This window comes from Staurois parvus, unplaced genomic scaffold (assembly GCF_062004578.1).
Source record: "Staurois parvus isolate SC_StPar_1 unplaced genomic scaffold, SC_StPar_1.0 ptg000544l, whole genome shotgun sequence".
NCBI lineage: Eukaryota > Metazoa > Chordata > Amphibia > Anura > Ranidae > Staurois > Staurois parvus.
In genome coordinates, this window is record NW_028318340.1 from 10,412,625 (window position 1) to 10,425,584 (window position 12,960).

At 43.8% G+C, this 12,960-nt stretch overlaps 1 protein-coding gene across 1 annotated transcript in view; it reads right to left on the reverse strand.

The window, feature by feature from the left end:
- Positions 1-12,960, reverse strand: part of LOC149451267 (cilia- and flagella-associated protein 337-like) — a 172,608-nt gene that overhangs the window by 70,901 nt on the left and 88,747 nt on the right. The window contains exons 16-18 of the mRNA XM_089690806.1: positions 5,875-5,977; positions 5,590-5,696; positions 1,129-1,208 (exon numbers count right to left, since the gene is read on the reverse strand). Coding sequence (XP_089546932.1) covers positions 1,129-1,208; positions 5,590-5,696; positions 5,875-5,977 — 290 coding nt within the window. The remainder of the gene's footprint in view (positions 1-1,128; positions 1,209-5,589; positions 5,697-5,874; positions 5,978-12,960) is intronic.

Here is a 12,960-nt window from a genome sequence, read left to right on the forward strand (position 1 = left end):
ACACAATATGGCTGGCTGGCAAGTTGTCCAAGAACATTGTTCTCTCCCCCTTTTTTCACTATGTGATGCCTGTTTATGTGTCCTTGCTTCATAAGCCAGTTATAGACTTGGGCGGGTGGCCACTTTTATGCATGTTTGATTTTTTGGTACGTGGGTGCACTAGGACCCTGGTTGCCATTGTGCTACATGCTGGGGTCCAGTGCACTCCTTTGCCTTTAAGGGGGGTGGCTCCCTCAGGTCCACCTGCCCTTGATCTATCCATTAAATGCATGTGCCTCTACTATGGGGACTCACAAATTTTAGAGTTAGGACCACAGATGATCAGGGTGCCGTGTCGTGGCTCTGTGGCTTACGTATGTATTTGCAAATGTGTGCTAACTAAACCCCTGTTATAAACGCATACTGTTAGACAGGTTAATTCGGTTGTTAGCAAGCTGGCTGGCAAGTTGTCCAAGAACATTGTTCTCTCCCCCTTTTTTCACTATGTGATGCCTGTTTATGTGTCCTTGCTTCATAAGCCAGTTATAGACTTGGGCGGGTGGCCACTTTTATGCATGACTCCACACAATATGCCTTATCAGGAGATAAGAGGGGGACACTGGAAGAAGGGGAGGATCAGAGAATACAGGATCAAACAGCCTTCTTATACAATGCAGAGGATGAACCCCTTAGGTTTCACAGTGAGTATAACAAGAATGCTTTACTGCATATACAGACTGATTTTACTGTTGTGGGTTTAGTAACACTTTAAGTGCATTCATTTTATTATTTACTGTGCACAACTGCACACATTTCAGTAAATCAATTCTAAAGAAACTGATATGTTAGTAAAGCACATAAATGGTTTATTAGCCTGCGTGACACCGTTTTCCAATTTGTCTATTCTGTGGCCTTGTGCACACTTTTGTTTCTTTCCATATTTATTACTACATAATAATAAAAAACATCAGGCGGTATAACTGATCCTTATCCTCTGAATGTAAAACAAGTGTGGATTGGGGACAGGCATATAGAGGGAAATTTAGGTCACCGTTCAGAACAGTCAGAGAATGAATAGAACATACCTTGTGCCTCACCTAGTGGAGAACTACATTGTACTTAGAATTACTATGATAAAGTTCTGTTTACCTCTTCTTAGGGTGTGCAGGCACTGACCATTATTGTAATTCCATACTTTTAGGCAACCATCTCTTGCTCCAGTGATCAACCTGGTGAATACAAAATGATTAAACAGTATACAACTAATACTTTTCAATGAAATCATCATTTCTTGATTGATCTACTCATGACACGATTGAGTATAGGATCTTGTCATAACATTTATGGCTACCATTTGTTTACATATTTACATTTTTACCATTGTTTGGCACTTGAATTCTCTTTTGATTACAAGGGATTTTAAGCAGAGTGGCACTGAGGTCAGCAGTGTAGCATTGCAGTATAGGTATCTGGATTTACTAAAACTGAGAGTGCAAAATCTGGTGCAGCTCTGCATAAATCTCCCCCCCGTTTTCATGTGCACTCCTGAACGCCCGATCGGTGTGCAACAAGCTTACCGCCATCCACGACCTCTTTGTTTCCCGCTCCCTCAACCTCCTGGCGATCACGGAAACTTGGATCCAGCCCACTGACTCTACCTCCCCTGCTGCTCTCTCCTATGGAGGGCTCACCTGGACCCACTCACCCAGGCCTAACGGTCGTAAAGGTGGTGGGGTTGGTCTGCTCCTGTCACCGCAGAGCACCTTCCGAGTCTTCCCAAACCCCCCCTCCCTATCCTTCTCCTCCTTCGAGGCCCACTGCGTCCGACTATTCTCCCCAACCCCCCTGAAGATTGCTGTGATATACCGGCCTCCTGGATCCATACCCCGCTTCCTGGAAGACTTCTCCTCCTGGCTACCCTTCTTCCTCTCCTCTGAGCTACCCACCATCATTCTTGGGGATTTCAACATCCCTGTCAACCTTGACAACCCGGACACAGCCCGTCTCCTCCACTTAACCTCCTCCTTTGCACTTGCACAGTGCATACAATCCACCACCCACTCCGACGGTAATATCCTTGATCTTGTCTTCTCCAACCGCTGCGCTCCCCACAACCTCACTAACACCCCCTTCCCTCTCTCTGACCACAACCTGATCACCTTCTCTATCTCCTCGTCCTCCAACGCCTACCCCTCCAAATGTCACACTACTACCAGCCGTAACCTCCGCAACCTTAACCCTGCCCCCCTCCACTCTGCAGCTGATCAACTCCACGACCGCATCCTCCCCCTGTCCTGCCCCAACTTGGCTATGACTGCCTACAACAACGCGCTGTCAGCAGCCCTTGACTCACTAGCGCCTTTAACCACACGCAACATCAGACTCCGACCGCTCCAGCCCTGGCAGACTGATCACACCAAAACCCTCAAACGACGCAGTCGTGCCCTGGAGCGACTATGGCGCAAAACAAAATCCCAACAAGCTTTCACCTGCTACAAATCTGCCTTCCGCACCTACACCTCCTCCCTCCACGCAGCCAAACAAGCCTACTTCCTGACCCTCATCAAGGCCCTCTCCTCCAATCCTCGCCGACTCTTCTCCACCTTCAACTCTCTACTCTCTCCACCCCCACCTCCACCCAGCACCTCACTCACCGCCCTTGAGATTGCCAATCACTTCAAAAACAAGATTGACACAATTCGCAAGGACATTGCCGCAACTCACACGCCCTCTCAACCCGTCCCCTCTCACACAGCTACCCCCTCATCCCCCCTCCCCCTCGACATTACCCGCAGGGACTTCGTCACTGCTCAAACTCCCTCCGACCCCGTTCCCCCTCACTCAGCTACCCCCTCATCACCCCTCTCCCACGGCCCCACCACTGCTCTGACCTCCACTCCCACCCCACCCTACATTCCTCATACTGAAGCTCCCCCAACACTCCACACCTTTGACCTTACTACCATTGAGGAAGTCTCCAAGATCCTCTCTGATGCCCGCCTCACCACCTGCCCCCTCGACCCTATCCCTTCACAATTCCTACGACCTCCCTCCCCCTCCATCCTACGCTCCCTCACCCACATCTTTAATCTCTCCCTCTCCTCCGGCACTTTCCCCTCCCCACTGAAGCATGCACACATCACCCCCATACTTAAAAAGCCCTCCCTGGACCCCAATGACCCGAACAACCTCAGACCCATCTCCCTGCTCCCACTTACATCTAAACTCCTCGAGCGTCTCGTCTACACCCGCCTATGCTCTCACCTCAATGACAACAACCTCCTCGATCCCCTACAGTCTGGCTTCCGCCCCCTACACTCCACCGAAACCGCCTTACTCAAACTCTCCAACGACCTTCTAACCGCCAAAGCTAATGGCCACTATTCAGTGCTCCTACTCCTTGACCTCTCTGCGGCCTTCGACACAGTTGACCACCCCCTCCTCCTCAAAATACTACACTCCCTCGGCCTCAGAGATTCTGCTCTCTCCTGGCTCTCATCCTACCTGTCACAACGCTCTTTCAGCGTTACCTATAATGCTACCACCTCCCCCTCACTCCCCCTCTCTGTTGGGGTCCCTCAAGGCTCTGTCCTTGGGCCCCTTCTCTTCTCCATCTACACCTCCTCCCTTGGCCAACTCATACACTCGCACGGCTTCAACTACCACCTCTATGCCGACGACACACAAATCTATCTCTCAACCCCCCACCTCACCCCTTCGGTCTCTGCCCAAATCACACACCTACTGAGCGACATATCAGATTGGATGTCGCTCCACTTCCTTAAACTGAATCTCTCCAAAACCGAGCTCCTTGTCTTCCCCCCAGCCCGAACCCCACCCCCCATTGACTTCTACATCACATCCAACAACGCCAATATCAAACCCGCTCTGCAGGCCAGAGTACTTGGTGTCATTCTGGACTCCAACCTATCCTTCCAGCCCCAAGTCCAATCTTTAACAAACTCGTGCAGACTCCACCTCCGCAACATCGCCAAAATCCGCACGTTCCTAACCCCAGAAACTACTAAACAGCTCATCCACTCCCTCATCATATCACGACTCGACTACTGCAACTCCCTCCTCACTGGCCTGCCTCGCCGCTGGCTATCCCCGCTTCAGTCGATCCTGAATACGGCTGCCAGACTCATTCACCTTTCCAACCGCTCCATTTCCGCCACCCCCCTCTGCCAATCCCTCCACTGGCTTCCGATTGCGCAACGGATCAAATTTAAAATCCTAACACTGACGTACAAAGCTGTCCACCATACTGCCCCGAACTACATCACTGACCTAATATCCAAGTACCGCCCAGCACGCACACTCCGCTCCTCACAAGACCTCCTTCTCTCTAGTTCCCTGGTCTCCTCCTCCCATGCCCGCCTCCAGGACTTCTCCAGGGTGTCACCCATCCTCTGGAACTCCCTGCCCCAACCCATCAGATTATCACCTACTCTCCTCTCCTTTAGGCGCACCCTGAAAACCCATCTCTTCAGGGAAGCCTACCTCACCCCCTGCTAACTTGCTGACCTCCTCCACTCTTCCTACCACTCCATCCCCCACAGCTATCTCCTCCTGTACCACTATCCCATCCCTTCTAGATTGTAAGCTCGAAAGAGCAGGGCCCTCGATCCCCTCATGTTTTGCATTGTATTGGTATTGTTCTGTCACATGTTCTGTCCCCCTTTGTAATGTACAGCGCTGAGTGAACTATTGGCGCTTTATAAATACTGTATAATAATAATAATAATAATAATAATAAAAACCAATCAGCTTCCTTTTTTTTTTTTGCTCAAAGCTTAACTGAACAAGCTGATGTTAGAAGCAGATTAGCTACAATGCTCCGCTGCCCCAGATTTTTCACTCTCCAGTTTTGGTAAATCAGCTCATTTGGTTTAATGTGTTATTTGTTCTCAAATATCCTCAAAGATTCACAAAAGCTTTTGCAGGGGTAGGCAACCATGGAGAAGTGGAGAACAACCTGAACAACATGAAAGAGATCAAGATCACCAGGCTGCAGTGTGCTTTTTTATTTAGATAACCTGGGAAGGCCTTGTTAAAAAGTAAGGAAGGTTTGAAGAATTCAGGGGTCAGTAGTAACCAACGCAAAGTTTGGAGGTCACTAGTATGTAATGCAGAATGCAGGGGTCAGGAGTAACTAAGGCAGAGTGCTGGGGGCAGGAGTAAATAATGCAATGAGTTCAGATGCCAGTAGTGTGTAAGGCAGAGTGCAGGAGTTAGGTGTAAGCAACACAGAGTCCAGAATTCAGTAGAATGTAACACAGAGTACAGGAGTCAGAAGTAAGTTCAGAGGTCATTAGTATGTAATGCAGAGTGCAGGGGTCAGGAGTAAGCAACACCAAGTTCAGAAGTCAGTAGTGTGTAATGCAGATTGCAGGAGTTGAAAGTAATGCAGATGTCAGTAGTATGTAATGCACACTGCAGATGTCAGGAAGAATTAAAGCAGATGGCAGGGTCAGGAGTAATTAACACAGCCTTAAGAGGCCAGTAGTATGTAAGGTAGAGTGAAGAGTTTTAGACGTAAGTAACATGGAGTTAAGACACAGTGCAGAGGTCAGGAGTAACACAGAGTTCAGTGTTTCTGTAGCATACCTTCTTCCACTTGGGTCAAAGGTCATACATGTGATACCAGCATCTCCATGGGCATCATTAAATTCAAAAGCTTGCTTTCCAGTCTCAAAATCCCAAATTCGAACTACCTGCAAAAAAATAAAAATAAATAAAAAATCATATTGCATATACAATTCCATTGTTAAACAATCCATCTAAAAAAACATTCATATTCTGTAATACTTTATTGTAATTTTTACTCAATGATCCTGATAACGGCAGTAAAAATCTATAACAACTGAATGTCAGCTCTTCTAAAACACTTACCGACCCCTCTGAGCAGGTTACCACTTGCCGAAAGGCTTTGTTGTACTTGCAGCAAAGAACTGGCTCTTTATGAGAAGTGTCCAGGTGCGGCTGTGCTATGGACCTAACCCAGTAAAGAAACGTATTGTTAGCACAATGTACAAATGTACATATCGAACAAATAATTGATTTTTTTGAGGATATAAACACCTCTTTAGAACACAATAAAGTGAATACATCTTTCATCTTTCTATCTCTCTAGAACATTACTTTCAAGGGCAAAACAAGTTTTTTCCTTTAGATAATCTGTTCAAAGGCGTATTGGGGGATGGCCATGTTGTCTTTGACCTTCTTAAAGTATGAACATTTACATCTTTTGTGCTCTACACACATTGTTAAGGCTTATACAACTGATGGAAAATTACATTTAAGAATTAGATTATTTTGCCCACCGCATGTAGAAAGCTTCCATCTCATTTTGTTTCTTGTGGATCTATGCAAAGATACAGACTTTAAAGAGTGCACTGCTTTCCAACCAATTAATCCACTTGCCTGTGCTAGTGTAGTACTGGCTGGTTGGCAGAACTAAAAGTGAAGCTGTCTTTTAAAGCTTTCAGGATTAGTATAACAGCCCGGAAACTAGCAATTTTAGAAGGAGAGGATAGCAATGGGAGCCTCAATTTTTTCTCAGTACAGATTTCCTTTTATCATGTTCCTCAAGGCAACCAAGCTGCACCTATAGAGCACCGAGAATGCCCACCATTCTAACATCAGACAGCAATGTCTGAAACTAACCCCGTTTGTCTGTGTCGTGATATGCATGCAAATGATATACTTTGTTGTATTGCTTCCAGTCTGCCTTCATTTGCTTTCTGTAAAGCTAGTATACACCAAATAATGACATTTAAGTTTTGTGTCGACTTATCCTTTAAAAGTGCTTTTAGTCTCATAAGTTTATCTGAAAATCTCATAAAGGGCGATCTGATGAAAAGATATGTTTGGAAACATACACGATGTTCTTTCCTCTAATCCATATTTTATTTACCATGGCCATATGAAAGCACAGAACAAAAAGCTTGTGCAGTGTAGAAAGAAATGACTCACAGTAAACCCACTTAGTGTGGGCAATCTGCTTCATAGTGCTTTCCCATGCTGTGTATTTTCTCTGCTCTGATCATTTACTTGTGTAGGAAGCAGGAAAATGTATACCATTGCTGTATTAGATGTACTGTTATGGCACTTTTAAAGGGATGTTTTCACTATACAGTAGGGAAAATAATTATCTGATCCCCTGCAGATTTTGTAAGTTTGCCCACTTACAAAGAAATGAGGGGTCTATAATTTTTATCATAGGTGTATTTTAAATGATAGAGACAGAATATCAACCCAAAATCCAGAATAAACATATGATACAAATTTTATAAACTGAGTTGCAGTTCAGTGAGTAAAATAAGTATTTGATCCCCAGGCAAAACATGACTTTGTGCTTGGTGGAGAAACCCTTGCTGGCAAGCACAGAGGTACGACATTTCTTGTAGTTGGTTACCAGGTTTTCTCATAACTCAGGAGGGATTTTGGTCCACTCTTCTTTACAGATCTTCTCTAAATCCTTTTGGTTTGTTGGCTGTTGCTTGGCAACTCAGACTTTCAGCTCCCTCCATAAATTTATATAGGATAAAGGTCTGGAGACTGCTTCTTCGTGAGCCACTCCTTTGTTGCCTTGGCGGTGTGTTTTGGGTCATTGTCATGCTGGAAGACCCATCCATGACCCATCGTCAGTGTTCTGGATGAGGGAAGAAGGTTCTCATCCAAGATTTTTTAATACATGGCCCTGGCCATTGGCCCCGTAATACAGAAAAGACATCCTGTACATTTAGCAGAGAAACAGCCCCAAAGCATAATGTTTCCACCTCCGTGCTTGACTGTAGGGATGGTGTTCTTAGGGTCATAGTCAGCATTTTTCTTCCTCCAAACACGCAAGTTGAATTAATGCCAAAGAGCTCAATTTTGGTCTCCTCTGACCACAGCACTTTCTCCCAATCCTTCTCTGAATCATTTAGATGTTCATTGGCATTATGCCCAGAAGTGTGAGCTCTGCCATTTTAGACACTACTCCAGAAATATGCATCCTTAAGGGGACAATATACTATTGGAATGTAAATGTAACAAGCAATCAATCTAGTGCACTGGATGTGATAAGTGCACCATACTTGAATGTTTTAAATCTTCTTTTAATAATGTAATGTACTGAGCGAACTGTTGGCGCTTTATAAATACTGTATAATAATATTAATAATAAACAATATCAAGTTACTCTGATACTGCACCATGAGATCTTTTTTGTTTCATTTTTCACATTGATTTGGCTGGAGTCTTGCGGTCTTAAAGTGACACTTACCTATTACAAGTGAATTGGAGGAATATTGCCAGTTATTACACCCAGAGTGTTCGGAAAGTGTGTTTGGCCCTACCTTTGTGTGGGTCAAACCATGAGGTAAGTGGCAGCATTGGAAGGTGATGGTTCACTGTGGTGTAGCACATCAGCAACTTTATACTGAGCACACATGACAGATGCATGTCACAAAACATGATATTTTGAAGAAAGAAATATCTCACTGGATATCTTGGGATTTTTAATGAATTTTGCATTTGTTTATATTAGTTTAATGTATATGCGTTTACATGCTTTTTTTTTTTAGTATTTATGAAGTTTATAGGGGAATATGAATTATTAGGCTCTGCATTTACAAGGCAGGTTGGGATTCATTGCACTTTATCTATTTATATCATCAGTTATATCACTAATTGTGTTTTATGCATTTACATTAGTTTGCCATTATTTACATTTTTTCCACATTTTATATTGGGTTATTCATTGCATTTTATCTATTCATATCATCTGTTATATCACTAAATGTGTTTGATGCATTTACATGCATTTGTCTTTTTTTTTTTTTTTAAATTCTTATTGCATACTTATATTGGATTATACACATTTTAGTTGCACTACACTACTACACTTTTTCTATATTGATTTCTATCTCTTAGATTGTAAGCTCCAAGGAGCAGGGCCCTCCTAACCCTCTTGTATTGAACTGTGTTGTTACTGTATTGCCTTCCTTTATATTGTAAAGCGCTGAGCAAACTGCTGGCGCTATATAAATGCTATATAATAATAATAATATTGGTGTTTGTACACACAACAGGGGGAGCTGCAACATAGTAAATATGGTTTTTGATATATATTTGGGTTAGCGAAGATGTTTCCTTTTGTTTGGTTTGTTTTACAATATGACTTGTGTTGCAATGGTATATGCTATATTATTTTTTTTATTTGCTATTTGTCTTCCCCCTGAAAGTGGAGTTATCCTTTAAGTAAATGTGATCTGTGACATCTGAGATCCAGCCAGTGATAGAAGTTTGAAGCAGGCCAAGAAAAGTGTATAGCCTGGCTAAAGAAGGCAGGGGAGGGGATGCCCAGAAGTATTCCCTCAAAGAGGAAAAGGTGACATTACAGTGACATCAATACCTCTACCAAAAGGTGGGATGGGATTGATTTTTGTATGCTGTGAGCAGGGGCGGACTGACAACTCATGGGGCCCCTGGGCAATAGGGGATCATGGGGCCCACACTCAAAGCACACCCAAAAAAGCCTATAAAAGGTACCAGGGGCAATTCATGGGGCCCCCTACTGACCCCGGGCCCTCGGGCAGTGCCCGAGAGCTTGAATGGTCAGTCCGCCCCTGGATGTGAGTAGAGATTGGCCTTGTCACTCACCTGCATCACCAACATTGCCATTCCTTCAATGTACTGGCCATGCCTTCATATGCCTAGCATCATTTCAACACCTCTATATCTAGTCCTACTCCTTACTCTTTCCTACCAGCCTGCGCTCTTCTGCATTACTTCTGCCCCTCATTGTGGATTGTCTTGATTAGATGGTAGGTTCAGTCCTTTGATGACCTAAATATTTCTCATTCATAGTTCTGTAAATCTGTACATGTTGTTTTTACAACTGCTTTTTAAATCCGAACTACACTCTCTGAATCAACATAACTCATTTTTAACCCTTATACTGCTAGCATTAGTAAATAGAGAGGTAGGCATATTGCATTTACTTGTTTTATTTTTTTTTTACATTTATCAGTTACTTTCTGGTTTCTGGTCTAAGCCAAAATGTTATCATACATCCCAGGAGTCTTCATGTTCAATTTTTTTCTTTCATCTGGAGGAGGGGAAGAAGGGTTTCCTCAGCTAAGCACACCCTCCTGTCTGCATGCTTGAGCTAAAGGCAGATGAATTCCTGGAAATAAATGCTATATGAATAATCTGCCCTTACTTAAGATGGCCACAGCTAGAGATGCTAGGGGGTTCTTTTTCAAAATGATTTCTCAACAACATAAAATATGGAGACATGGATGGATGAGTTTGCTTTGAATATGAAAAATGAATTAAACATCGTTCTCAGTGTGTGGAGCTCAGATACAGTTTAATCGCACTTTAAAGAAATATTGTCTGGGTAACTCTAGTGCAAATGACAATGTGCTGGGATTAATTCACATTAGACCTGCTGGTTTAGTCTGTAGAGGAACAGGTTTGAAAATGTATATTTCAGAGAATAATTCCCCATGGCCTCACTATCTGGGTACAAATGTCAGTTTTGCTTGCTGCTGTCAACCCCAAACGCAGTATCTTACTCTGCCTAGAAGCGAATTTAAAGCTGTGAGGTTGCAAGTTCACATCCCTGTGGTTTTTTTTAGCCATTTCCGCCTGGTTAACATCAATACATATGTCAATTCGCTTGCAGGTAGCAACTACATGCTCAGTGGCTCATTTTTTAGAGAAATAGACTTCAAAGTGTGTGGTTGAGTTCAGTTCTCTAAAGGATTTGTCATTACGATCTGTGTACTTAAGTAAAAATATTGTTTGCTTGCTGGTACTAACCATACACTCAGTGACTTTTTCTGCAAAGAAACTCTAAAAAGTAGAGGTCCTGACTTGAAAAACTTGCTGTTTGTCATCATTAGCTGGGAAACTCAAGCCCACATGTTTTGGCACAAATTAAAATGGATATCATTGTAACCGTCTAAAACTCTTGAAAAATGAAAAAATATATTTAAAAAAAACAAACATCTAGTTTTTAAGAGATACAGCTTTCCACTCCTAAAGCTATAGGAGCCTATAACCATCTCAGCTATACTGCACATTTGAAAGTACTGTAGCTTAGGTTTACCTGTCCTGTACCTGCAGGCTTACACCATCTCTCTGTTTTTCTCCCTCCATTGGTTTGTGGGCTGTTTTATTGCCATTATCAGCTCCCCATTATCTGGGCTTTTCATGTCACTTTCACTGTCCCTCCATTTTACCCTCTCTCTATTTCTATCCCTTGACCCAAAAACCCCAAGAGACAGGGCTGTTGTTAGAATTCATGGGGCCCCATACACCCAACCTGATAGGCCCTCCTCCCACAAAAAAAAACAGTTTGCTATGCTTCAGTTTTAATGAATGGTCATCGGTACTAATCACTTCATTCAGGAAAGGAAGGGGATGGAAATATGACAGATTTACCGGACCCTTCCCCCACTCTCCATCCTGAAGAATCCTATTGTGTGCTTGCAGCTGCTGGTGGGAAGGAGAGGAGGAAGGCCAACAGCACTGGGGGAGTGGGGGCACATACGGGGGGGGGGGGCCTGGGAAGCAGGGGGAAACATATGGTGCAAGGGAGGGTGATGGGTGCACTGGGGGGGGGGGGGAATTACTGGAACTTGTCCCCTGTATGGCTCACTCTCTCTGCAGCAGCTGAAAACCAGTGGGATGGAGAGGAGAAGAAGCCAGCTTTCAGCTGCTACAGAGAGAGCCATATAGGGGATTGATTCCAGTAATTGCTCCCCCTCCCACATGCCGGCCACATTCCCTTCCCATATCTGATTCACACAGCTGCCTGGGCCCTCTGCTGGCCTGAGCCCCGTACAGGAGGACTGGTGGTACCCCTTTATCCATGGCCCTGCCAAGAAATATCTTCCTTGTATCTCTCACTAATGGTCCCCTTGCTCAGTTCAATATGCCTCTCTGCTTCCTCTATCTGTATATTTTTCTATCTGCTCTCAACTCTGTGCAGCTCATTCTTCAACTGCAAAGTCATATGACCTACCTCCACTTTCCAGGCCCATACTTATGGCCCACCATGATGTCAGCGCTACTACACCCCTTCAGTTGCTTACCATGCCCCATTGCACACAAATCTTGGTGGTAAATACATGTGCGAGCTTCAGTTCAAATGGTCTTCCAACCCACCCTATAATAATTATCTGTGCCATGTATTCTTACATTTTTTATTAAAAGTTGTAATTCACCTATCCCCTCCTCACCCCTCCGGTCCCCGCTATATTTATGGTTATATGATCCCCATCTTCTGAAGCCCAGCTGATATAAAAATTTCTAACTCTTAACAAATGCTCCTATAGCATTAGTGTGGGCATTAGACTGGTGTTTTACAAGCGGTAAAAATGCTCCCCAAATGCCTTATGCACAGTTTTGACAAATTTTTTAAGTGTTTTACAAGCGTTAACCCATACCACAAATGCCTGTAATAAACTGTAATATCATTAATGCACCACCAGTGCGCTTGCGGAGTACAACCATAGATTTGAATGGGGGGCATTGAATGGTTTCAAACTCCTCCAGACTCGATAAGAGGCTTTCATTTTGAAGCGAAATGACTTATTTTGATAATGTGAACAGCACTGCTTTCAATGCCAGTGGGAACTAGGCCTAAAACTTCACAGAACAGCACAGGAGACTGAATAAAAGCATATTACTTGCAACTTTCTTTTTTCTATTGTGAATGTTGAGGATTAATTGCTCCACAGTGGCTTTAACTACAGTAAATGGCTTAATTAAAAGCTTATTTACTATTTGGTAAGAATATGTAGTGTATATATTTTAATGCAGAACTAAAATATTCTGTGTGGGGTGGGCTCTTGCCACATGGTGTTATGTGTTGATCCCTCAGTAGGGATTCACTTAATGAGGTTATTTTGGTTCCAATCAGGGCACTTGGGGTCACGGTTTTTATCCCCATGTGGATTGGGGTCACGACTGTTTTGT